Source organism: Rhinolophus ferrumequinum, chromosome 6 (assembly GCF_004115265.2).
Source record: "Rhinolophus ferrumequinum isolate MPI-CBG mRhiFer1 chromosome 6, mRhiFer1_v1.p, whole genome shotgun sequence".
NCBI lineage: Eukaryota > Metazoa > Chordata > Mammalia > Chiroptera > Rhinolophidae > Rhinolophus > Rhinolophus ferrumequinum.
The window spans coordinates 44,938,208-44,965,963 of record NC_046289.1 but is presented as its reverse complement, the minus strand read 5'-3'; the positions used below and the strand labels follow the sequence as shown (position 1 = coordinate 44,965,963).

General features: G+C 48.6%; 1 protein-coding gene across 9 annotated transcripts in view; it reads right to left on the bottom strand.

Moving 5' to 3' along the window:
* MEGF11 (multiple EGF like domains 11) overlaps positions 1 to 27,756 on the bottom strand; it is a 342,599-nt gene that overhangs the window by 60,199 nt on the left and 254,644 nt on the right. For all 9 annotated transcript variants that reach the window (XR_004423155.1, XM_033107352.1, XM_033107351.1 and 6 more), the window contains 5 exons: positions 21,956 to 22,202; positions 20,273 to 20,393; positions 12,682 to 12,818; positions 7,781 to 7,993; positions 1,005 to 1,179 (listed from right to left, as the gene is read on the bottom strand). Coding sequence is in view for 8 of the 9 variants with exons in the window: in XM_033107352.1 (XP_032963243.1) it covers positions 1,005 to 1,179; positions 7,781 to 7,993; positions 12,682 to 12,818; positions 20,273 to 20,393; positions 21,956 to 22,202 (893 nt within the window). In the remaining variant the exon portion in view is untranslated. The remainder of the gene's footprint in view (positions 1 to 1,004; positions 1,180 to 7,780; positions 7,994 to 12,681; positions 12,819 to 20,272; positions 20,394 to 21,955; positions 22,203 to 27,756) is intronic.

Sequence of the window (27,756 nt, the reverse complement as noted above, 5' to 3'; positions counted from 1 at the left end):
ATTTCTATAACCCTTGAGGAAAGTAATATAGCAACATCCATCAGGAGCCATAAATAATTATGCCTACTGACCCTGGAAATTCACCCTAAGGAAATCATTCAACAGGAGGGGAAAAGCTGTTTGTAGGAAGATGCTCAGTGCAACATTTGCTGGGAACACTGGAAGCAGCTCAGTATTCAGCAGGAAGGGAATGGCTGAGCAAACTGGGAGTATATCAGCTCCTGCAGTGTTATGCAGTCATATAAAATGATAATTAAGAAGCCCGAAGCAGCAGATGTGGGGGAAAGAAAGCAGAATGCAAAACTGCCCATGTGCACTGTGGTTATTATGATATAAAAATACAGATGCTCCTCACCTTATGATGGGGTTATGTCTTGATAAACCCATCATGAGTTGAGAATATTATGAGTCAGAAATGCATTTAATACACCTAACCTGCCGAACATCAGAGTGTAGCCTGGCCTGCCTGAGACGTGCTCCGAGCACGTACATTAGCCTGCAATCGGGCACAGTCATCTCACTGCTGCCCAGCTTCACAAGAGAGGAAGGTACAGCATATCACCGGGCCAGGAAAAGAGCAAAATTCAAAATTGAAGTACAGTTTCCAGAGTGTTATTGCTTTCACACCATCGTAAAATTGAAACTTCGTAAGTCAAACCATTGTAAGTTGAGGGCCGTCTGTATTGTGTGCATAAGAATATGGACAAGGGGGAGCTGGGCATGAAGACAACTGGTGTTTCGGGACAACAGGGACAATGGAAAAATCTCCTCCTTCCATTACTTTTACTAATACAAACCCCAGCAGAACTGGGCCTTGGAGAACAGCACTGGCGGGTCTCTGGTTGTGGGCTCTGTCTCTGAGGGGGACATGGAAACACTCCGGTTCTTCATCCCTGGGCATAGGGCCACACTCCCTGATCCCACCTGGAGGTAGGAGGAGCTGGCCCTCCTCTCCTGGGTGGGGTGGGGGGCACAGGAGCTGTGGGATGCCCCTCCCATCTTACCATGAAGCCTGGGGCACAAGTGCAGCTCCCAGTGATGCTGTGGCAGTCGGCCCCATTCTGACAGGGGCAAGGTAGCCGGCAGCCATCGCCATAGTAGCCAGCAGGGCAGGACTCATTGCAGTGGCGGCCAGACCAGCCTGGCTGGCAGGTGCAAGCTCCAGTTACTGGGTGGCAGCTGAGCAGCAGAGAGAGGAACAAGAGGACAGTCTGGTCAGGAACGTGGGCATGTCCCATCCTCTGCCCACACCAAGTCTGGTCTGCCCGGGGTAGCAGGATCCAAGGGCCTCGGAGGCGAAATTGCTTGAGGCCTCATTTGTTTGTCAGAAGAACCCAAGCTCCTGTGGTCTCATTAGTGCCCCCAAAATGAGGCTCATGGTAGTTGTATAATTTGCCTAAAGTCACATAGCAAGTAAGTGGCAAAAGCAGGATTAGAACACAGGTCTCCAGACTCCCAAACAAGTAGTCTTTATAGTACAAATACACAGAGACCAAAGCAGAAGACAGCCTTTTATAGTCCCTTCCCTTCGGTACTATGGGGTCCAGCGCTTCACCCACTCTGCACCCCAGGCAGATGCCTGGTTGGGGGCAGGCACAAGAGGGAGACCCCAGGGCACATCACAGGTACTCAGTGAACATCTGAGACCTCCGGGCAGATGCCTCCCTCCCCACCCCACCCGCCAGCGTCTGCACTGGAGAGGATACCCTATCCTCTATTTGCTTTGCCAGGGCGATTTAAGCATGAGGGAGATCGTGTCCATCCCAGACCTGTCTAGGTCAGAGAAAGGACCGCTTGGCTATAGGCAGGAATTGCCTGTCATGACCTCTAGAGGGTGGGGCAAACTCTGGTTGGCAAAAGTCTGAGCCAGCAGCCAATACCATTCATGACCAGAGGGGATATGGGGTGTGGTGACTGCGCTTCTCAGAGCTTCTACAAGTGTGTAACTGACTGATGGCCCCAGCTGCTGTGTCTGAAACCCATCACCACATTTGCTCAGAGGCCACACACCTCCCCTGGGCTGCTCCCAGCTAGAACATAGCAGGGATATTGAGGTCAGCATATTCCTGGGAGATCTGGGACTCCTCTGATGGGAAGCCTTGGCTTAAAGACTTAGCACCTTACCAAACTTTCTTAGAACTGTGCTGCAGTCTAAGGCCTACTTCCCTCCCTCCCTTCCTTCCTCCCTCCCTTCCTTCCTTCCTGCCTTCCTTCCTCCCTCCCTCCCTTCCTCTCTCCCTTTCTTCTTTCCTTCTTTTCTCCCTTCCTTCCTTCCTTCTCTCCTTCACATGGGTCAGAACTGCATTGCAGTCTGCTGCTCTCTCAGCCTCCCCGGCCTCCTCCCCATTTCCCCTCACAGCTCTCTCCTTAGTAAATCTCTTATATTTCGCATCTCCTACTGGGAGGGCCCAGAGTACACTCCAGAGAAGATGCTGGATGGTAGAGATAAGCCTCTGAGATTCCCTGTGTCACCTGCCTCCCTGCACCTGAGTCCAGCTGAAGGGATGTGGCCGAAGGAGCATGCTCTGGGCTGGGTACAAGTCTCAGTTCTGCTAAGTCCCACAAGGACATGTCTCTGTCCGCCAGGGTCATTGGAAGATCTCCAGTGCCTGGCTTATATTCTCGGCCCAATTAAATATTGGGCATGAATAATACTTTTATTATAAGTAATTATTTTCTGTGTTGTTGACTTGTTTCTCATCTGTCTCCCCTACCAGATGACAGCTCCTCGGGGGAGGGTCTTCTATTTCACCTCTGCATTGTCACCCAGCAGGGTCCCTGGTACCCTGGGGATGCTCACTACATACCTGGCGAATGAGATAAAGAAAAACTAACCGTATGAAGCCCAGCCAAGGTATTTCTCTTCTGGGAGCCCTGGTTTTCTCATGAAAATGAGGGATGGACAGGGGCAGACATTCCTGAATAGTTAAGTGCAAATAGCTAATAATCATTTTGAAAAATGTTGAATTATTAACTAGTCTCATTAATAATCGAATCAATAATTAGATATCACTTTTTCTCTATCACAACAGTAAAAACATTTTTCTTAAAGGAATAATATTCAATGCTGGTAAAGGTTTCTGGAAAACAATGTGGGGATATATATCAGGAGTCCTAAAAATATTCAGACTCTTTGGTCTTGTAATTCCATTTCTAAGAATCTGTCCTAAGGAAATAATCATAGTTGTGGGGAAAGATTTATGCACACAGATATTCCCTGAAGCATTATTTATAACAGTGGGAAATGGAAGCAATTTAAATAATAAATAATATGTGACCAGGCTATTAAAGCACCAGGCAATTTACACATATTTCTAGTCATCGAATAAGCCTGTGAGTTAGACATAGTGCCTCTATTTTACAAATGGCACTTGGAGGTTATGTGACTTGCCCAAGGTCACATAGCTAACTCTGTGGCAGCTAGAATTCAAACGCAGGTCTGTCTGACCCTACTGTTGTCTGCTGCCTCAGGCCGCCTCTGAAAACAGGGTACTGGTTAAATGAATTATGGCAATTCACATGAAAGAATGTTAGAGAAGCATTCAAATGTTTTCCAAACTACTTAATGATATGATATAAGGTTAAGTGAAATAAGCAAATTATATACAAAGTCATGATCTAAAATGTGAAAAAAGCGATACAGATATATACAGACATGGATGATGGATAAACAAATTACAACAAAATGGTTTTTGTACTCCCCTCTGGGTTGAGAAATTATGAGTGATTCTGAGTTTTTTCTTTAAATTTCTACATATTCTCTAATGCTCCCAACCTGAACATCTATTATATTTATAAATAGATGCAAAGCGATAAAAATTGTAAATACGTTACAAAGAAGAATGCATGTAGAAGATGACTGTTTGAAGACTTCCTGACCTTCGTGGTTCCAGAAAAATTCCTCTCTGATCTGAGCCCCGCACTGTAAGGGGAGATGCCATGGGAAAGGGAGCCCCATTTGCTGGCACTGACCCTCGGCCAGCAGTGGGGGTTCTCCCCTTTGTTCCAACACTCCGAGCAAAGCCCGTAGGCATGGCTTTTCTCAGTTCCAACTTTCTAGGGGCCTCCTCTGGGGTTTTGACTTAGGGTTAGAGGGTGGCTCAGTCACAGTCGTGGAGATGACATGCTTGGACCCAGGAAATAACCTGGCAGGCAGCGTTGACTGCAGAGATCAGCTCTGCCCAGGCTGGGTGATTTTCTAAAGAGTATCAGGCATCCTTCTGCCCTAACCATCAACAGAATCTCTCACTTCAGGTCCTCGCTCTGGCAGGAACACCACCCCGTGAAAAGCATACTAGACACACAGTGAACCAGCAAATGCTGACTTCTAAGCATTCCCGCATTTCCCGCTTTCCATCGCAGCTGCCAACATTTTGGCTGCTCTGGGTTGTTTCTCTGCGCCAATTTCACTTTTCACTCCGAGAACCAGAAAGCTGAAATCATTTCTTTCTCTCTCCTTTTATGTTCTAAAATTCTATTTTAAAAAGCAAGACCTCTATTTTCTTCATTTGATGGCTTGTCAAGTATTATAAAAATCCCCAAATCCCTTTGAAAAGAGAGTGGGGAATGACTGCTGACGGTGACTGAGAAACGAGCACCTTCGTCACATCTTCCTGCTGCCTCCGCCCAGTGGTGGCAGAGCCATTCCCGTGAGTCACATGGCCAGCAAGTGACTGCTGGGTAGGCTCAGGCAAAAGTCATGGACATCTGGTGGTTAGGCTAATGATTTGGCTTGCTCTGTTTCTTTTTCTCGGCTTTTCTCCCATTTTCCCCAGACACAGATTAATCACAAGTTAACGGGAGGCCGAAAACTGAACAATACAGGATTCTTTTCAGGGTGGATTTTTCTGCCCTTCCCCACCCCCACTCTGGGCTCACTATCGATGTTGCATCTGTTGGCTAAAACAAATCTCTCAAAGGTAATACATGACCGTGGCTACTGAAATTTGTCTGTGATAATCCAATTGTGGAGGGGCCATGGAAGAGGCAGGCCCAGCAAAGATACTCTCCTTCTCAAGGTTATTCTTTATGAAGGAGGACGGTTTCTTTGTGTGTGCTACAAAGCGTTTATAAAGGGAATGAAGCGTTGAGGAATCTTATCAGCCACTTCTTCCTTCCCGAGGCATGTGGACTTGACCTCTTTGAAGCAGTCTCTCCAGGGGCTGGGGCTGGATGAGCAGGGTTTTCTTTGGTTGGGGGTTGGGAGTACTTGTCTTCCTAGGAAAGAGGCTCAAGGCCTTGCAAGCCGGTTTGGTGGGGCTCTGTTGTAAGCTCTTACGACAAAAATAAGCACAAGCTGGGGAAAACGAGGCTAGGCTTCTGGGAGTCCCACGCTTCATCTCGTGTGAGTTGGATGGAAGCTTCACTTTCAAAGACCCCAAGAGAACATTTACCTCCACTGGGCTGAAGAAAGGTGATGGGCAGATTGGGAAACTGAGACACAGAGAGGAGAAGCAAACATATCAGGACATTTGCTCAGACAGAGGTAGTTCTGAGGCCAGGACTCAGGCTCCTCAGGCCCCACCAGAACCTGCAGCTGAACTGCTTTGGGATGAGGAGCTATAGAGTTGCCCTTCTGCTTTCCTTGGATCCCACAAGAAGGCTCTAGAGTGGGACAAACTTTCATGGGAAAAGAAGAATGACCTGTGTCCACACAAAGGAAGAGAGCTGTTCTCTGTGTCCACGAGAACAAAGCCAGTGCAGCACGAGAGAGTTCAGTTAGACCAGAAGCTCTCAATCTCGGGCAATTTTGCCTCCCTCCATCCCACCCAGGAGACATTTTTGGTTGTCAGAACTTGGGGGCAGGGTGTTGCTATTGCCATCTAGTGGGCAGAGGCCAGGGAAACTTCTAACATCCTAAAAAACACAGGACAGCCCCCCACAACAAAGAATCATCCAGTCCCAAATGTCAACAGCGGTGAGGCTGAGAAACCCTGAGTTGGCCTGAACACAAACTTTGTAAATGTTGGGTGCTCTGTCACTGGGGCAGTGTGCCAAGAGGAAGGAGTGAAATGTATTTTAAAAGCAGGGCAGACATCAGCTCAGGGGCAGAGTGCTGAGGCTGCAGACATGGATGAGCCAGGCGCTCCTGCCCTCAAGGAACCCGGGCTGTGACACAGCTCTCTGCCAGGAGGCAGGCATGCAGACACTGAGGAGCCCCGCCTAGGGGGTTGGCTGCCAGAAGCTCTCGGGGCCCCCACTCCTAAGCAGTGCTACTGCCTCCAGTCCCTGAAACATGACACGCATTAAAGACAGTAAAGCAAATAATCATCAATATTGGATGGGCTAAGATTAGCGACGGAGAAGAGGGAGTCCTTCCAGATTAATAATGCATCGAGGACTCCTTCAGAGGAAGGATAAATTATGCAGGGCATGGCTGCTCAGGCACAGGAGGAAAACAATAGCTCTTTAATTTGAGGGTTGGTTGGATCTATGTGGCAGGGACTCACCCTACATATGACCTCAGCAGCAGCCTTGATTTCTGTCCTGGAGAGGGTCCTCCCTTGGCTTCTATGCAGGGGTGGGGAGTCCTAGTGCTGTCCTCCAATCATGGAACAGTCTGAGGTAGCTACCCAGCCCACTGACCAGCCATGCACAATTCCTGTGTTTAGAGCTTTAGAGCTCTCGCCCTGCCCTCCAGTGCAGATGCCACCTCCTCCAGGAAGCCTTCCCCGACCACCACAGCAGTCTCCAGCTCCAGGACTGAGGACTGAGGACAGATTCCATCTAAGCCATAACAGTCACTAAGATGCCTCTGCTTGCAGTGACCAGAGGCTCTTGGGTGATTTGTGGAGAATCAAAAGCTGGAAATGAAGAGGGGCCGAGGCTAAGTCCTGGCTGTCCCAGAGTCAGGGCTGCGAACAGCAGCAGCATCCACTGCTTGGAGCAACCAGTCCTTCCCTGAACTGTCCTGCACCCTTTGCCACCCATATAAGAGGCAGCCACATAAAGGGCCGTGGAGGCGTTTGTCTGGGGCTGACAGCCTCATTTATTAGCAGAGGGAGGGGCCCGCTGGTGCATGAAGTAAAGGGAGATGGGAGAAGTGGCCCAGGGCAGCTCTGGCCTCTCTGCTCCCCAGATTCAGGCTCATCTGGAAGCAGGGGTGAGGCTAGCTTCAGCCCAGGTGTCCCCAAGCCCCAAAGGATACACAGTACAGGAGAGACTGGCTCCAAGCCAAGGCCCTGACAAAGCGCCTGCTCTCTGTCCCTCCTGCTCCTCCATACTAGCCAGGGGCTGCTGGGACAGCCCTCCCCAGGCCCAGGCAAGCCACGCTGATTGTTAAGGTCCCTTCTAGTACTGGTCCTCTGTGGCTCTTGCTTCTGCCCTGAGAGTCCTGTTTCTGGGTTTGGGGTTGGGGAAGTTCTTGGCTAAATGTGGAGCATGTGGAGGTGAAATGTTCTCTCGGACAATGCCTCCAGAGCCTGTGGCATCCCAAGCCCAGCCATCCCAGCCCCTCCCGGACTATGTGGCTCTACCCCACCCCACCCCGTTCCCCTGAGGGTCACCAGGCTCCCTCCTTGTTCCTGGGTGTGGAGTCTCAGGTTAGCCCATTTTCAATGCTGACAGCCAAGTGAGGTGACAGAGGCAGGTGACCTGGGTCCTGGTTCTGTCTGTGTGGCCCGGGTTTTCCCTTTTTTTCATCAAAGTGGTCAGCAAAGATGATTGCTGAGGTCCCGGCTCTTGCACTGTCCTACCTGGATGACTAGGCTGGAGGTGGCGATCTGTGCCCTGAGCAGCCCCCTCTTCACCTGTGCCCACCCCACTCATCTGCAGCTTGTACCTGATGGTGTTGTCGGCATCACAAGGGCAGGGCAAGGTACAGCCTGGGCCATGCAGGCCCTCGGGGCACAGCCGTTCCTGGCAGCGTGGGCCTTTGTAACCAGGTTCACACTCACAGGCGCCAGTGGTGGGTGAACACTGGCCCCCGTTGTGGCAGTCACAGCGCTGCGAGCATTGGAAGCCGAAGGTCCCGAAGGGGCACTCCTCTTGGCACCTGTGGGACAGCAGAGCGGGTTGAGGTTGTGCCCCTCACCTGCCCTTCCAGATCCATCCATCATGCGCCCCCAGCCTCCAGGCCAGGGCCTGGTGTGCTGCACCCCCTCACAGCTTCCTCCCCTCTTCCCTCTCCTCCTCCAGGAAGGATCCCTCCTCCAGGAAGGATTCCGTGGTTTAGTCACCCCTTCATGCCAGGTCCCCTCAATTCCTCAGCACTGAGTTTGTACCATCGTATTTCATTAATTATAGGCCTTATGTGTTTGTATTTTCATTTTTTGATTGCAGTAAAATATATATAACATAAAATTTACCACTTTAACCATTTTAAGTATACAGTTCCATGGCATTAAGTACATTCACACTGTTGTGCAACCATCACGACCATCCACCTCCAGAACCTTTTCATCTTCCCAAACTGAAATTTCTGTACCTACTAAACACTAAAACTTATGTTTAAAAAATATATTTTAACATTTCTGAAATCAGTTAAATCTTATAACTGATGGCATGTCATAGTTTAATTATCAGTGTTTTTCATTCTTAGCAATATATAAAAGAATGATGCATCTTACAACTGGTGGCATCTGAGATTTGATGAAATGGGATAATTTTATTTCTATTCACTGTCTCTGTTATTTTATTTTATTTTTTTGAGTCTTTGGGACAGATGTATAGTGTCCCTTTATCATACTAGGAGATGTGTCTCCTCTGCCAGTGTGGAATTTCCCTGAGTACAAGAGGCATCTTCTTTTACCAGACTGGAGAATTCCTCTTCCTTGGACTGGGGATCCCGGGGCTAAGCTTCTCCCAACAACTGGTAAGTCCCTCAAAAAGTAGGACTGGTCCCTCTGTGTCCTGCTGCTCAGGCCTGGTACTTAGAGCTCACAGCATCATGACAATTATTTGGCTTGCAGATGCACAGCCATTGGACATGGATTCTCGGGGGAGGGTGTGACCCCTGCTGCTGACTACCTGCTTCCTGGACATGCCCAACACCCCAGCGCAGGGCTATTGCCCAGGGGATGCAAATCCATTGTCAGCAACTGGATCCTGACAAGTTAAGGGGTAAACCTGGGGGCCTGTGGGGTAAAAACGGGGCGGGGGGGTGACTCTGTGTCCCAGAGACAGCGGGAATGGCCTCTGCGGTTATGGATCATCCGTGTCCCAGCACTGCTTCGATGGTGCAGGGAATGGAGAACTGGCCTACAATTCCGCTCCCTCGTCACAAAATGGGGTGATAACAATGAAACCTCACCTCGTTGTTTGAGGATTAAAGGAGATAAAGTGTATAAACGTTGAGAAAGGTGTCCCCGCACTCGGTAAGGGCTCAATTAGGAATATAACTTATTGTTACGCTTGCAAATATTGTTTCTGTAATTCTCATAACACAGCCCGTCTGACCTTCTGCCTCAGATTCTGGTATGAAAAGCTCGAAGGGAAGAATTCCAAAATGTTAAAAATGGAGTGGACCTGAGGAATTCGAGTGTTCTAATTGTCATGTTTTCTCATTTTCCAGGTTTTCTAAATATTTTATACAATAATTGAGGGGGGAGAAGCAATAAAAGATGTTTTAAAAAAACACATCCCTAGCTTCTTTATTAATCTCGTGGAGTCTTGAGTTGGAGCCAGTGCTCTCCACAATCGGCCCGGATGTGGAGAGCATCCTGTTGTGAGGATGAGGGGCCAGACACCAGTGAAGCAGTAGCGGCCACCAGCAAGGACCCGGGGGACGGAGCCACCAGGGTGTTGGGCATACGTCTTGGCAACTCCACGTTGGGGTGTCTCTGTCTCTCTTCTGACTTTGTTGCCTTGAGCCTACAACGACTGAGGCCTGAGGAGGGTGACAGGGTCTAGCCTTGAGGACTTCCCTCTCAGGAAGATGCCACTCACCCTCCCCTCTCAGAGCCACTGTGGCAAAAGGACTCCGGCAGAAGGAAGGGGCAGCAGGCTAATGACAGCTACTTCTCTGGGCACTGCATAGAGAGGGACTTCTAGCTGCGCAGGCCCCAAGGCACGTCCCCAGGCCCCTGAAGCAGCAGATATTCCCATAACCCTTACTTTACAGTCGAGGAGGCTGAGATGCAGACAGGTCAGGTGACTCTTCACCCCCAGAGCCTTTTCCTACAAATCTTGCTGCATTTTAGCCAGTCTGAGGCCTCGTGAAAGGAAAGAGAACAGAAAAGAGAGGGAGGAAGAAGAAAGAAAGAAAAGAGATATCTGGAGAAGGAATGGAAGGTGGAAGACAGGAAGGAGGAGAGGAGGCAGGATAGGGGAGGTAACAAGGGAAACTGAGGCAGAAGGGGAGGACACAGAGCATTGAAGAGCTAGAAAATCACTACCTGAATCGCTAGTCCCTGTTCAACCTCAGAATGGACTTTTCCCGAAGTCATGGAGCTTGGTTCTCCTCAGAGGTCTCAGACATCAGGAGAAGGAAGCCAAGCCAGGAGATACCTCTTGACTCCTCGTCCCTGTCACTGGAACACTTCTGTTCCCTCCCATCCAGCAGCAGAGGGCAGAGCCCTGAGCAGTGAACTTCCTCTGAAGGGCATTTCCCCCACCCACCCTGCCATGTTTATGAAAGGACTGACTCCACAGCCCCAGCAAAAGAATCTGGAAATGAAATATTGACAACCTAATCCATTTACATAATCAGCCTCTTTTTTTTTTTCTACTCACAATTTAAATAACGTATTTATTTAGAGATCAAGCAATGACTGCTAATGAATTTTACACAAAGCACGCTAATAACAGGGCCTGTGGAACAGAAGGGTAATCACAGCAGGAATTAGTTTTCTACTTAAACATCCTTCCTTTGCAACATATCAATCTAATGTGTCTGATATTGCCATTAACAACCAGATACATTGCTCAATTAAATTACAAAATGAGCTGCAAAACCCTCGTTATGTTTCGTGTTTAATTTGCACTGGATTCTGCCTATCTGGGGAGGCTTGCATTATTACACCCACTCAATTTTAATATGCTCGTGATGATTTGGGGTGGGTTAATGCAGCTGTCACCTACAAAATTAATGGAGGCAATTTTACAAAATATTAAATACCAGGCAGCCCATTTAGGTGGGAAACCCAAATGTTACCTGGCCCTTCTGTTGAACTTGTCTCTGTAGTTGATTGGCAAAGCTTGCTAGAGGACCGTATGGCTTTTGGGATTTCTCTCTGCCCCAGGATCATGGGCTGGGCCCCAACAAGAAGAGTGATTAGGATGACTTCTCCATTTGGGACATCCTGGTATTGAAAATCGAGAGTGCCAATGAGGCAGGGCCTACTGGTGTTGAGTACAGCCAGGTGGAGCCCTGAGCCTGCTCGTCTCCAACACTAAATGGGCTGTCTTCCTGCTCATGTGAAAGTGGACTGAAACAAAGGGGCCCTGTTCTGGTTCTAGGGCCTTCCGGCTCCTGTCCCTCCTGGTTCATTCTGAGTGTTTCCTTACTGGGGAAGATGGTGAGGACAGGAAGGTGGGCTCACTGCTTCAGTTCTTTCTCCCCCACTTCGGCCAGAGACCCTGTCTCTGACACAGTTCAGGGAGGGATGGATCCCCAGACGTCACACCCCATGTTCTGTGCTTGGGAAGCTCATGGAGATGTACACTGGTTCACAAGGAGATCAGATCTGTCTTGAAGACTTCAGGCTAGGGGTCAGCAAGTCTGCGCTAAATGGCAAAGCTCTTTTCAGGCTGTCACTAAGGAGTTAGGCTGACTCCAGTGGAAGTTGGAGGAGCCCAGTTACGTTGGACAGAAGGACTCATTGACTGATTCAGCCCCCATCCGTGTTTCCTGATGTTACCTGGGCCAGGAAGGCAGAGGAATGGCAAACAAACATTCTCCTTGCCTCACCTTGTTTGGGAAGAGTAACAAAACCCAGAGTCAGAGATGAAACATGGATCATCCAGAACCAGGCAAGGGTGTGAGAGCCTCTGCTCCCCTGGCCCTCCCTCTGCTTGAAGACATGAATTTGGTTGAGAGTGTGAGGGAGGAGGCTTAGCCTGGGTCCTACCGGCAAAAAACTCCATCTCTGAATTCACTCACCACCAGACACACTGGTCGTTGTTTCTCATTTTTCCTTCACAGCCCGTTCCTGTCATCCTAGCATCCTTCCTCCTGTAGCAAATGTGCGCACACGGGAATTCCTCAATTACGGGTTTGTGGATTACCAATTCTGCAAGGCTGGTTTGATCCCAGGACATTGGTGTCCTTGTTCAGTTTGCTTTCAAGCCACAGGCCTTCCGAGGATGCAAACTGATGTCATAATCCATTTGGCAGAACTCACAGTAGGCACAAAAATCCCCTTCCAGAAGAAATTCGTGCAAAATGTGCAAACTGAGTTGGCACTCTCAGCTTCTTTGGATTATGGGTGCCATTGCCTCCCTCCAAGAGGGCAGAAAGTAGAGAGTGCATGGGTGGTGCTCACCTGCTTCCCCAAGTGAGTCAATGCAAGTTCAGGGCTCAGGTCACGGGGCTGGGGGAGGGGGTACACTCAGCAAGCTAAGGGTCAGGGAGGATACATTGATGAATCTCCCCGGCAGGAGGACTCAGAATACTTTCTGAGAAAGGAATGGGAAAGCTGGCAGGAGAATGCTGTGGGCTGGTAAACCTCAGCTGGTCTCTGCAAGGCTGTTGTGAGAATGAGCGACATGAACAGCAAGGACAATAGTTAACATCATCCTTACCTGTCCCCCATGTATCCAGCTGTGCAATGGCATTGTCCAGTCACATGGTCACACTGCCCTCCATGGTGGCATGGACAGTCCTGGCTGCAGTTCTGCCCAAAGGTCCCTGGCGGGCAGGGCTGTGCACACACAGCTCCCTGAAACAGAGGAGGGAAGACACAAACAAGTGGTGATTCGGAGATGCAATCCAGGGACCACTCTCTCCTGGAAGTGGCACAGCTGCTACAGCCCAAGCATCCACCCATTCCCTCAGTGGGACTTTCTCCTCAATTACAGAAGCACAGAAAGCTGGATATCATGGCTCCAAAGCCCCATTTTAGAGACGGGGAAACTAAGGCCAATTTGCTCATCCCATTATTCAGCACACATTTATTGAGTGCCTGTTGTATACCAGGCACTGTGTTAGACACTAAGAATATGCACAGATGAGTAAGACTCGATTCCTCCCAGTCTACTGGGGAGAGAGACAAGAAAACAGGTAAGCCAAGTACCAGGTTCTAATTGCTCTCACACTGGTACACAATAAAGTGCTGAGGAAAAACAAGGAAGAGACTGTGATTAAACATGTAGTCTGGAAACACATTCATCTCCATTCCTTTGCTAAACCCAGCTAACATGAGAGAAGGAAAGGTATAAACCAGAAGGATAAAAGGAATGGGAGAAGAGACTGCAGAAGACAAGAGATGTCACATAATGGAAGATGGAAGAGCAGGTGGAGGAATGGAACTGCTGTGGCTTCTGCTTGCTCAGCAAGGCTAAGCGCCAGCAAAGGAAGTGTGGAAAGACATCAGGTTGCTCCGTAACGTCAGAAAGCTCAGGAATCAGAGACACCAGGAACTTCAGAAGGCCAAGGTGCAGGTGAAACAAGAGAACTGTTTGAAAACTTACAAAAGAGGGAATTAGACCCCAGATTTTTTGCCCCTGGTGACTTCCCAAGACCGGCAGGTGACTTCCCAAATAGCCAGGTGACTTCCCAAGACCGGCAGTTTCCTTTTAGACATGTTGACCCACATTGGCTTTGGACACAGGGACACCAGGCATTGCTGGGGGCGGGGGGCTGTGAGAAATGGGGGTGCTGGGAAACCCTGCCTGCTGAATGAGAAGAGTCTCTGCTCTCCTCGCTTGCTCTCAGCTCCCAGGATGTTCATTCCCAGATTATACTCCCTCTGGCAGGATTCTGGAGGACTCTTTTCTGGGGACACTGAGAGCTCAAGAGGAAAGACCTATGGATACTGATATTTGAGGATCCCATCAGCCAACAACAACATCTCCTCCTTCCCCCAGGCTTCCAACCAGATTTTTTGAGGCTTGTGGTAAAACACGGGCAGGTGGCCAAGGATCACTACATATTCGAAATGAGGCTCTAACATGAAAGATTCTAACATAAAGAAGACTTGTTAGAAGACTTCTAACAAGAAGGCTTTAACATGAAAGAAGACCAAAGCAGACAAATAGACAAAAGGAACAATGCAGGGAGCAAAGAAAACAGAAGAAAAGGCCTCTGTTATAATAAAAAGGGATATCCTTAGGCAGTTAGATGAAGTATTTGTATCTGTGAAAGAACAGAGAGCTAAAAAGGGGATATCCAGAGAATAGTAAATAGTGCTTAAAAAGTAAATATAAGATGACAGAAATTTTAAAAAATTGCAATAGAAGAGCTGGAAGATAAAGGTGAATAAATCTTCTACAAAGCAGGCTGGAGAATGAGAGAGAGAGAGAGAGAGAGAGAGAGAGAGAGAGAGAGAATACAATAAAATCAATTAGAAAATAAGTCCAGGGGTTCTGACATCTAATTAACAGGGCTTTTAGACAATGGAAAAGAAAAGTGGAGGTGGGTAAATTAAATGGGAAATATAACACAAGAAAATTTCCTAGAATGAAAGGATGGAAAGCATTGGTTTCTGAACTGAAAGGGCCTATATAATATTCAGCACAAAAAATGGAAAGAGATCAACATTAAGGCCAATTGTTGCAAAAATTTTACATTTCTATGGATAAATAAATGAGTCTCAAAGTTTTTCGAAACTCACATACAAAAGATCAGGAATCAAAAGGTATTAGACTTCTTAACCGGAAACTAGAAGACAATAGAGCATTGCCTTAAAATTTTGGGAGGAAAATAATTTCCCACCTAGAATTCTACACCCACCTAAATTAACATTCAAGTGGGGGATTCAATAATGACATTTTCAAATTTGAACAGACTCAAAAATTTTACTTTCCTTGAGAACTTTTTCCGGAAGCTACTGGAAGATTTTTTTTCCATCAAAAAGAATTATCCAAAAAAACAAAGACACGGGTTTCTGGAAATAGGGACTCCACAGAAGAGAGAGGTGAAAGGAATTCCAGGATGGTGGTGAAAGGAAGTCCTAGAATGACAACTATGCAGCAGGAGCAGACGCACGCAGGAGTTTGTGAATGTGGCCTCAAGATCAAAACAGAAACGAAAACCAAACTGAGAGATTTCTGATGTGTCTGACTTTATGGAAAGGCATTTTAGAGCTCTGCAGAGAGATTTAGGGATCAATTAATAACAATACATATGTGGGCACATGTACATAAACATTAAAAAATGATTTAACCAAATTGTAATAAAACTCCATTGAGAGGGTGCGGGAAGGGTTGCTTGTGTGCACGTGTATGACAGAGGCGAATCGTATCCTACGGTAGGAAGTCAATAGATTCAGCAAATGTCTACAATGGCAAAGCCAGGAAATGGCAATAAAGCATGTTATGAAGCATTATGGAGGGAAATGCCAGAAGAAACTAGGAGGTTTGAATATGTTTGCCTTTGGGGAGTGGGATTTGTGAATGGGGCAGGGGATGCCTTTCCCCTCCCTCCAGTATTAGCTTTGTGGTGTTAGATAACTTAAAATTATACGTATGAATCTTAGATCTTTATCAAACAGAAGTCTGAACCTGCTCTTGTCTCCTGCTGCCCTTCCAGTCTCTCCTGCACCAGAGATAGTTACATCTCTTACAGAGATGAAGGATTCTCCCACAATTAATTAATCAATTAGTTCAACACATAATTATTAAGTACCAATAATTGCCAACCCTGAGGAAGCTACTTTATTTAGTCAGGAAAATCCTGCTGACCAGAGACATCTTTCAATATCATCCAATTTACTTGTAATGAATTAAGTGGGAGGCTTTTCAGCTCAGATTTCTCTTCCACACATAGGTCAGACAGTGAGGGGCTCAGAGTGGGGGGGGGGCGGGAGGAGGAAAGGGAGGATTGAGGGGACAGAGGCAGCAGCCGAGAACTGTGAAATGAGTGCGTGTGTGAGGAGAGGGGCGGGGAAAAGCTACCAGAGGAGGGGTCCTTCTTCCTCCTGGAGGTGGTTGGGGGGTGTCCTGGGTGTGGCAGGAGCCTGCCTTTCTCACTGCACCCCAAAAGCTCTAGGGATTCTTGAAAGAAAAGAGGAGTCTTTCTGGACACCATGAGTCAGTGCTCTGCAGCCCTGGCCTGGAGAAGGACACTGATCCTGACAGACATGTTGAGTCATCTTGGGGGGCAGTGTTTATACCTCCTACCTCCCCATCACGGAGCACTGTGAGGCCCTCATGTACTTACACACACACACCACACGTACACACATGCACACACACCATCCATCCTATTAGGCTGCAGATTCCTTTTCTCTTCAGAGCTCCTGAGACAGGACCAGGGCCCCCTAAGGAGGGCAGGAGGAAAGTCTGGTGCATAGGATACTGCCTTCCAACATTTTGGGGGAAAATTAGGCATCCTGGAGACTTTTGGGACAGGTGGGCGAACAACTCTTTTAGCCCCACTCAGTAGTCCCCAACTGCAGGCACCACAGGCTCCTGCTTGGGTTTGAGACCCTGGGACCTTAAATAAGTTGATACCTTGCAAGGCCTGCTGCCGGGTGTGGTGGAATGAACACCGGCCTCAAATCCGGTGCAGGACTTGCCCTCAAATCCCAGTTCCACCTCCTCCCAGATGACTGCAGAGAGTTTTAGGGATAAATTAGGAACAATACATATGGGGGCATATGCACATCAACATTCAAAAATGATTGAACACGGTAAGTCATGTGATCATACTGACCCTCAGTTTCCTCATCTATAAAATGGGAGTGGTAACCTCAGGTCTCCCAGGTGGTTGTAAGGATTAAGTGAGATCAGAAATGTGAAGGAACCTAGTACAGTGCCTTAAAGAGCGGACCCTTAATTAATATTAATTTTACCCAAGTGGGTATCTGATCAGGTGACATTGGGTAGGAGCCCAGTATCACCTGGGACTGAGAAGAGTGGAAGAGAACTTCATAACTTGTCAATTACTGCTGGTTGGAAAAACAGCCTTTTGTGGGGAGGCAGGGGGGGAGAGCAGGCAGGAAACGTCAGTTTGAGAGAAGGCTGTGGCCTTATAGTTTCTCTCCTGCTATTAGGAGCTAAGTTGTTTTCCCCCAAATTCATATATCTTCACCCCAGCACCTCAGAATCTGTTTGGAGATAGGGCCTTTATAGAGGTAATCAAGTTAAAATGAGGTCGTCAGGGTGGGTCCTATTCCAGTGTGACTCGTGTCCTCATAAGACGAGACTAGGACACAGCCGGTACAGAGGGACGACCACGTGAAGACACATGGAGAAGACGGCCATTTACAAGCCAAGGAGAGAGGCCTCAGAAGGAACCAACTCTTCCAACACTTTGATCTTACACTTCTGGCCTCCAGGACTGAGAGAAAATAAACTGTGTTGCTGAGGCCGCCTATCTTTGCTACTTTGCCCTGAAAGCCCTAACACACCTGCCCCATAGACGACTGAGTGTGTGACTCCACTTGCAGTGGGATCTCGGGCGGTGTGGCATCTAGGAGGTTGGAGATGAGGGGAAGCAATCGTCCTGCTCCTCGCAGAACTGGTTAGACCAGTTAACTGGTTTTGTCAAAATCTGAAAACCAGCCGCACTGTAAGTAGAAGGTGGTTAAATGGAGCATAAAGGAGGGGCCAAAGTGGGGAAAGGATGCCAATGAGACACCTGCTTCTGCAAGCAGCTGAAGGCATTTCTAAGTATCACTTCTGGCCCAGACGGCATGGATGCCCTCAACAAGCAGTGAACAGCAGGTGCTGTGGGTGCTGTGGAGATGATCCAGCCTACAGGCCGGGGCACGGAGCTCCATGAATCATTCTTCCCAAACCGGAGCGTCTATGATTGTACAACCTCAGCTCCAAACACCTCTTTTTGGACCTCCACGCTAACTGGTCCTGCACCCCTGCTCCTCAGGCCCGTTGTTTGCATGTGTCTATGCACGTGCAGGTGAACACACTATATCCAGTCTCCACCATCAGATGGGAAGTCCTGGGTGGGGGGAGCGAGCATATCCCCTCCTATCTCCATGTCTGTTGGCAGTGCCCTCTCATCAAGGTGCTCACACCTGGTCTCTCTCCTCTGAAAGGTCTCAGAGCCCAGAAAAAGAAAGGAAATAATTCCCCAGGCTCTTGCAAATCCCCCTACTGGAAGGGGCTCACCACAGCTGGGCAAGTGGAGTGTCCTGTGGGTACAGTCAGGGTCTGGGGGCCAGGAATCTCTCCTGGTGGCTCCTCTCCAGCTCTGCACAATGCCTCGTTTATTTGGGGAGCTGCACTGTGTGAGTTAGCGATTGTATTCTTCAGATCTCGGAGTGTGGCTGAAGCCACCTGGGGCCAACAGGAAAGTGAAGCCCCAGAGGATGACAAAGCGAGGGCCCTTCTGCCCAGCACTCTCTCCTTGGCCCCCGCCTTCCCTGGGAGGGGCCTCGGGCCTGAGATGCAGCTTCAAGACACTTTGACTCTGCATGCATAAGGGGTATTAATAATTCATACAAATCTGCAAGTTAAATGCTGTGTCAAAAATAGAAATGCAATTGTCTACAATAAAAAGTGAAAACCTAAAGCCCCCAAATCTAAAGCGTCTATTGACAGAGTTTCCTGTCTTCGGAAAGCACAAACCTCTCTCTGTGTTGGGGAGAAAAACCAATCTCTCCATAGGTTGGCTTCCCCCCTTACCCCTCTTTAATCCCCGGGCTCCATCAGTCTCTCCAGAGTGGCCTTTGGAGGCACAGGGCCTGCCTGTGGCCCCCTCTCTCCCCACCTCCTCACCGACCTCACTGCCTTCTGCTGGGTCTCCGAGGACACAGCTCTCAGGTGCTGGGGTGCTAGAAGCTGGCTGCAGATGAGAAGGCCTTTCCAGAGAGTGGGTCAGGATGGGAGAAGTGAGCAGGTGTGAGACAGGTGGCAGCAGCCCCTTTGTCCTCAGAAGAGACAGACAGACAGACAGACGCCAAGGGTTGGTATTCAAGAGTCAGGAGACCTGGATTCTCACTTCACCTCCCTCTTAACAAGCAGTGTGGCCTTGGGCAGATCACTTAGCTTTTCTGGGCCTCAGTTTCCTCACAAGAGAAAGGAAGGTATTGATTGACCAGTGGTGTTCAAACATCTGAACGCTGGGAGACCCTGTTTGTATGTGAAATCTTACCTAGAACCTCAATAGAGAAAGTACGTCAAGTAAAATGGAGCAGGGTCCTAATTATTAGACTCCCTATCCCCATCATTACCCTCAAGAAACCCTAGTGTTCTGGGAAAACAGAAGAACACGCTATGGTTCCAAATGCAGACCTGCAGACAGAGTTGGCTGCCTCAGAATCATCTGAGGAGCTAATTAAAAATAGAAATCCCCGGGCCCCAGAAGGTGTCTGGTGGAGCCTGGGAATATGTCCTTTACCCCCAAACCTCTGTGACTCTGGTGTGCAGCCAGGTTTGGGGGCTGCCGAAACACATGACCCCTCAGGTCCTTTCCTGCTCTAAAAAAGTCTGGAAAATCTGTGCCTACACCAATGGGCCCTGCTCACCCCGCATGACCTAGACGTTCCCAGCCTCCCCAGATATCCTGCTCTTGCTGGCAGCCCGGTCCTCTCTGGCTTTGCAAAGCTTCAGGCCCGGGGGGAGACAGCCAGCTATGTCACTGAGCTTCCCTCACAAACAGGAAACAGGAAAGTCAGCCTGATGAGTCACTGCTTCTGAGGAGCTTGGGTCTGTGAAGGGTGAGGCAGGGCATCCACAGGTGGAGCGTGTTGGCTAAAAGGAGGCTTGTGGATTGTCTGTGGCATCTAGGGATCCATAAAACCAGTACCTGTAGAGCACTTGAGTTTGCAAGGCACTTTGGATATACACGTCCTCATCTGAGTCTTCTGCCAACCATGGCAGCTAAGAAGGGCAGGCTGACTATTGTTATGTCAATTTTACAGATGGGAAAGCAGAGACCACAGTAACTGAGGGCTTTTTTCAGGTTCAGCATTGGGCGTGAGAGCCCATGAAAACTGAAGTGAGTACCTATGCATAAGGACAGAAGCAATCTATGAGAAGAAGTCAGTTCTTTGGAGGGACCACAGACTTAGACAGGTGAAGTAAGTTGCTTCTGGTCACACAGCACTTAGATGGCAGACCTAGACTTCAAAGCTGTGTCTAATGATGCTGATGACCATAAATAGGAGGGAGGGTATTCAGGGTGGGAGAGGAATTCAGCCCTCCAGTGCGTGTGAGGTGCGCTCAAACCTCTTACCGCGCCCCGCCCAGATCCAGTGGGTCCACCTACCGTCCAGCCTGGGGGGCAGGCACACTCGCCAGTGATGTGGTGGCAGGTGCCCCCATTCTGGCAGGGGCAGCGCAGCTCACAGTGAGCCCCATGGCTCCCAGGTGGGCACAGCTCCTCGCAGCTGCATGGGGAAGCAGAGGTGTTAGATGCAGCAGCATGAGCTCGGGTGACAGGGCCCCAGTGCTGCTGGTTCCAATGCTCTAGGGCTTCCCAGGAATTACTGAGTTCACACTCATGAACTGTACTAGGTCTGTCAGGTGAGGTGCAGTCCCGCTTCCTGCCAGGAGGGGAAAGCAGGGCTCAGATACAATGAACTGGAACGCATGTGCTTTTAGTGTAAAGAAGAGTGTTCTCGGCAGGGAGAGCGGAGGAAGCCTTCCCTCGGAGGGAGACATTTTACTTGAGTATTGAAGTTGAAGTTAGTTTCACCAGGAAAGTGGGAAGAAGGGCAGAAGGCACAGCATAGGCCAAGACACTGAGAAGTGGGCCTGGAATCCGGCCTTCCAGAATCTGCCTGGATGCAGAAAGAGGGAAAATCTGGGGCATGCGCCCCTTCCAGGCTCTGGAAGGGTCTCATCTACCATGACAGGCTTATGTGCAGGGACTGGGCACTGCTGAGGTGTGGGGGAGGATTTGCATAGGGTCTTGACCTTGGACCTTAGTCCAGTGGCCCTGGCCTCTCGCTGGAGCTGGCCAGATATGGGGGCAGAGAACACTTGCAGTCAATAATGTGTCTGTGGCAAGAGTCCTTGAGTGTCTTAGCAGGATCTAGGGCTGTTGGGGGCCACTGAGCCTCTGCCGTGTGTGTGTGTGTGTGTGTGTGTGTGTGAGTGTGTGAGTGTGTGTATGTGTGAATGTGTTTGTGTGAGTGTCCGTGTGTATGTGTGAGTGTGTTTGTGTGTGTGTGTGTGTGTGTATGTGTGAATGTGTTTGTGTGAGTGTCCGTGTGTGTGTGTGTATGTGTGAATGTGTTTGTGTGAGTGTCCGTGTGTATGTGTGAGTGTGTTTGTATGTGTGTGTGTGAGTGTGTGTGTCCGTGTGAGTCTATGTGAGTGTGTATGTGTGAATGTGTTTGTGTGAGTGTGTTTGTATGTGGGTGTGTGTGTCCGTGTGTGTGTGAGTGTGTGTGTGTGTGTGTGTGTGTGTGTGCTTCAATCTTGCCTCTGAGGGGGTCACAACTAAGCAGCCGTGGTGGTCCCCTGTCAATACAGACTCTTCAGTGAGGGGCTGTTTGGGGCCTGAGGGGAGAAAGTATGGGAGAGGAACCAGCACAATAAACTGCCCAAATCGATGCCTGATATCCGCCCAGGGCCCTCCCATTTCTGTTTCAAATGGCCTCGCATGGCCAGGCCCTAGGTGAGCAGGCATCTGGGTTATGATCAGAAGAGAATTCCACGTGAAGGTCTGCGTCTTGACCAGGAAGGGACTCTCAGGAGGAACTGACTGAGCTCCTCCGGCCGTGGTGCGCCCGTCCATGCATAGACTCAGCTTGCACCAGTCACTCTGGCCCGAATAGCAAGGGCTCTAATATTTTGGCAGGATATTTTATCAGGACTGTCCTGCACTTCCATCTGTTCCCGTCACCCGGCCCACCTGAGGAGCAGGTGGGGACCACGCAGCTGTCCGCTGAGAGGGCAGGTGGATCCGCCCCACCCCTCCACGCATCTTGTTCGTTTTACTCACTAGACGCCGGTGTAACCAGGTGCGCAGAGACACTCGCCGGTGCGGGGGTCGCAGCTGGCGCCGTGCAGGCACTGGCACTGCAGCTGACAGCCCTTGCCGTGGGTACCTGGCGCGCAGAGCTCCTCGCAGCGCCAACCGCGGAAGCCGGCGGCGCACACGCAGGCGCCGGTGATGGGATTGCACAGGGCACCGTTCTGGCACTGACACCGGTTGCTGCAATGGGGGCCCCAGTGGTCGCTGTCACAGCCTGAAAGAGAGGAGCCAGTCAGGGCTGAGGGACCCAAGCACTCTGCTTGGGGTGGGGGTGGGGAACCCATGCCCAAGTGGCTTTCTGTATCCGCATGGCTCTTCCTTGGACAGGAAGTAGTAAGCGTATCTGGGTGGGAGTGTTGGCGCCTCCTAACCTCCACCAGCTCTTCTGCTAAGCCTCCAAATAACCGTACAAGCTAAGAAGCTTGTTTCTTCAACGCAGCTCCCAACTGGGGCAGTTCTATTCCAACCAATGCCTCCCAAAGTCCCCTCTCCTGTATTGAAATTCTGGACCTGCCAGCTGTTTACTTCCCTCTGCCTTTGTTAAACTCTTCTTGGTTGGCTGTCTCTATTCCTCTCAGCCAGGACCTTTTGCTTTGGGTCTGCCACTCCTCTTCTCTGTGGCCCTACTCCCTTCCTTGGTACCTCCCCAGCCCAGCCCAGCCCAGCCCAGCCCAGCCCAGCCCAGCCCAGCTCCCATTCTCTATCTTTCCCAACTATTTCCCTCTCATCCAGAAACTCATTAGTTTTCTCACCTCTTGCACCTCATTCACTCTCCTTGAACGTGTCTTCTAACTCTGTCCCTCCCCTTGCTCCAGTTTTCTGCCACCCGTTCCTGTCTCTCCCTCCTGTTGCTTCTCCCTTTCAGTAATGCCTACATCTCCGCCCCCTTCCCCCCCCCCCCGTTGCTTCATCTTCAGTTCAATTTCATTACTTTCCAAGTAGCCAATTTCAGAAGAATCAGGAAAAAGAAGGTGACAGACAGCCTTCAAGATCTTTGTATGTAATTAAATGTTTCAGAGTGATACCTTTGCAGAAACGCATACTCTACAGCTGTGGAAAGGGGCTGAATGGCAGAGCGCCAGGTAGGGCATCAGCCTGCTGTCCCGTCCCAGTCTGACCCTCACCTGATGCATACAGGACACACAACAGCAAGATGTCCTCAAACTCAGGCCTCACTCATCCGAATCCTGGAGTAGGGCTGGGTGTGGAATTCAGGCATGGACAGACACAACTAATGTCCTAGGAGATGTATACTGGAGAGAAAGATTGCTCCTAGCTAAGGACACCAGGCAAGCCTTCCTAGAAGAGAAGGTATCTGACATGGGCTGCAAAAAATGGTTCACTTGCCTGCCTATCACGTGACCAACTGTCCCAGTTTTAGCATGGAAAGTCTTGCATTCTGAGAGCTCCCTCAGTCCTGGGCAAACTGGAAGGGCTGGTCACCCTACTGCCTGGAGACAAGGAGATGATTAATTGGCCTTTGTGCCCCAGTGATTCTAGGGTTTAGACACTCAGAGAGGAAAGAGGGCAGGTGAGTGGGACCAGGGAAGGTGTAATTGGGGCAGGCTCAGTGTGAACAGAGATAGTGGCACTCAAGTGTTACGCGTGTACAAGAGTACAAAGTTCCAGTGAAGCCAGTGAGTGGATCTGTGGAGACTACAAGGGTGATGGAGGAGTCACTCCATGAGCCCCACCAGCTCGCTGCATGTACCTCCCACTTGTGGACTAGGGTCACGTGATCAGTGTCAGGGAGACTGTCCGTCATCCTTTAGTACATGGAACCACCCAAGGCCCAGGATCCTAATCACCCTATTTTGCTTTCACCTGTCTTCATCTGTGCCTCAAACATTCACACACACGAACCGAGCTGCCAAATTATGAGTGAGCATAACCCTGAATTTTCCACCTGGTACTACAGTGAGTAATGCAAAAATCAAGTCTAATAACCAAAGCAATTTTGAGAAAGAAGAACAAAGCTGGAGGCATATGTTTCCTGATTTCACACTATGTTACAAAGCTATGGTAATCAAAACAGTATGGTATTGGCATAAAAACAGACACAGAGATCAAGGGAATAGAATAGTGAGCTCAGAAATAAACCCATGTGCATACAGTCAATTAATTTACAACAAAGGAGCCAAGAATACACAATGGGGAAAGGACAGTCTCTTTAATAAATGGTGCTAGAAAAACTGGACAGCTATATGCAAAATAATGTCTATACCATATCCCAAAATTAACTCAAAATGGATTAAAGATTTGAATATAAGACTTGAAACCATAAAATTCCTAGAAGAAAACATGGGTGGATAAGCTCCTTACCATCAGTCTTGGTAAATGATATTTTAGATTTAACCCAGCAAAGGCAGCAACAGCAATGATAAACAAATGGGATTCCATCAAACTAAAAAGCTTCTGCATAGCAAAGGAAACCATCAACAAAGTGAAAAGGCAATTGATCAAATGGGAGAAAACATTTGTAAGTCAAATCATATATCTGACAAGGGGTTCATATCCAAAATATATAGAGAATTACAAACAAATTGAAGCAAAACAAAAACAAAAAAACAAAAAACAAAGAAAAACAACCCAATCTGATTAAAAAATGGGCAGAAAATCTAAATAGACATTTTTACAAAGAAGACATACAGATGGACAACAGGTACGTGAAAACGTGCTCAACGTCACTTATCATCAGGGAAACGCAAATCAAAACCACAAGGAGATATCACCTCACACCTGTTAGAATGGTTATTATAAAAAAGATGAGAAATAACAAATGTTGGCGAGGATGTAGAAAAAAAGGGACTCTTGTGTATTGGTGGGAATGTAAACAGGTGCAGCCACTATGGAAAACAGTATGGAGGTTCCTCAAAAAATTAAAATTAGAACTACCACATGCACCAGAAATTCTAGTTCTGGGTATTTACCTGAAAGAAGCGAAAACACTAACTCAAGAAGACATCTGCACCCCCACGTTCCCTGCAGCCTTATTTACAATAGCCAAGACTTGAAGCAACCTAAATGTCCATAGACAGATGAATGATAGAAAATGTGGTATTATATATACAATGGAATATTGGTCAGCCACAACAAAGAAGGAAATCTTGCCATTTGTGATAACACGGATGGACCTTGAGGGTACTATGCTAAGTGAAATAAGTCAGGGAAAGATAAATACTGTATGATCTCACTTATATGTGGAATCTAACAAACAAAAGCCGAACTCATAGATACAGAGAAGTTTGGTGGTTGCCAGAGGTGGGGTGGGGGTGGGGGTGGGTAGGCAAAATGGGCACATGTGGTCAAAAGGTACAAACTTCCCATTATAAATAAGTCATGGGGGTGTCATGTACAGCTTGATGACTATAGTTAATAATACCGTATTATATGTTTGAAAGTTGCTAAGAGTAGATCTTAAAAGTTCTCATCACAAGAAAAAGAATTTGTAACTATGTATGGTGATGATGTTAACTAGTCTTATTGTGGTGATCGCTTCACAATGTATACAAACGTTGAATCATTATGTTGTGCACCTGAGACTAATATAATGTTATATATCAATTATACCTCAATTAAAAAATCGACTCCAGTGATAGTCACAACCTCCATTCACACTGAAAGAGGAGCACAGGACAGAGTGACAGAATACCCAGCAGTCTGCCGTCTCCCATCTCACTCTCTTTGGGACATATACTCAGTGAGTGGAAAGACTAGCAGAATTACCTCCTGTGTCATTTCTCTAGCTCTTGTTGTTGCCAAGCACATATAGTTGAATTTGCATAAGTGTAATGTACATATGAGGTGACTCCATTGTAATAATAATGTTAACAACCACATTTGAAATGCTCACTTGTGACATTTAAAACCCTGTAAGTTAGGTTTTATTATTTTTCCATTTTACAGATGGGGAAAAAGGGGTCAGAGGTGTTAAGGGAATGTCCAAGGTCATAGTCAAGAGCAGCCTCGGTCTCCTAGGTCTCCTGGCTCCGCCTCTCTCTATTGTAGGTAAATGTGACACTTTCCGAGTGATGATTCTGAGGAGAGAAACTTAGAGGTGCCATTGGGGACAAGGTGGCAGCAGCAAAGCACAAGAGACGCCATGTCTTCTCTCCTCTCACTGTGAACAACCCCAGGATCCAGAACAGGGGATTCCCCTCCCTGTCAGGGCCCTCGTTACCATCCTCGGACCTCGGCTCTGCACCTAACTGCCGGAGTCCAAAGCCAGTTTGTCTTTGGTGCACCCCAGGGCATACAGTTATGCTTCGCTCATCAGCAGTGGCCTCTGTTCTCTCCGGCACAGCCAAAACCCAGTAGGAGGCAAAACTATACCTCTGATATGGGAGCTGAAACATTGTCACGAAGTCCATGCAGTGACACTTGGGTGCTCACTTTCTTTTACTTGTCCTTTCAACAAACATTTACCAAATACCTGCTAGTGCGTGAAAGCCTCCTGCAACCTTGGAGTCTACAGTCCATTGGGGACAGGGCTGCTGGAACAGCATTGAGGGATATGGTGGAAGGGCTCCAATAGGGGTCATTCAGGGCATTAGAGAGACACAGGTGAGTCTGAACCCAGACTGGGGGTTTTGGGCAGATAAACACAGCGTGGCCTGGAGGAGGGGTGCACGTGGGGAATGCATGTGGGCAGAGGAAGTAATAAATGCAAAAGCTTGGAAGTGGGGAAAGTATGACAGCTGAGAGGAAAAGGTACGTGTGTCTGGAGTGTAGACATTAAGGTGAGGCAGATTCCTGCACGGGGTCCAAGGGCTCTGGGAGCCACGTGCAGGGGTGTGCACTTCATACAAGGGCCGGAAAGCTCGGAAGGTGTTCTAAGCAGAGGACGGACGTGGTCAGGTGTGGCTGTAGCGAGAGCTCTGGTGAGAACAGATTTGTGGGCTGGCCAGATGGAGTGAGAGCGGAGGCAGGGGACCGGCCGTTACAATGGGAGAGAGATGGCGGAGGCCTTGACGAAGGGACTCACAGCATTTGGAACGGACAGAAGGGGACAGATTCCAGCTGCATTTATTAGGTAGAAGCAGCAAGGATTTAGTGATTGATAGAGTGCTGAGGGAAGGAAGAGAAGGGAGAAAGGATGTCATTCCAGCTCTGGCGTAGGTTGCTGGGTGGACATTGGTGCCACATTCCTTATAGGACGCGCAAGGGGAAAAAAATATTGGGGGAAGGAGAAAGAGGTTAATTTTGGTCACTGAGGTTGAGGTGTCTAAGGGACATCCAAGGGGGCATTCAAAACCCATTCACTTACCACTGATGGACGCACTAACATTGGGGGCTTTCATTCTTCTACGCCATTCGACAAACATTTAGCAAGTACCTGACAGTGCCAGAAAATGTCCTGCCCTCTTAGAGGGTACAGTCTGCTGGGGACAGGGCCAGGGGAGCAGCATTTATGGAACACCGCGAAGATGCAAGCATAAGGGCAGTTCAGGGCATTAGAGCAGCGCATGCAAACACAGTTCTATTAAGCCTGACAATCTGGGTTGTCAGCCCACAGACGGGGGTGTGTGTGCATACACGCATGTATATGTTTGTGTCTACATGCACATATGTGTATTTTACAGGCCTCTTAAAAAATTAAGTTGCAAGAGTACTACATCTCAATAGGAAACCATGGAAACAAGCAGAAAACATTGTAGACTAGAAAGCAAAGCAACTTGTAGCCATGAATATAGGGGCACATAGCCCCTCATATCCAAACTGATGGGAAGAGGTTACATTCAGTTCAGAATATTCTGAAGTGTGTATTC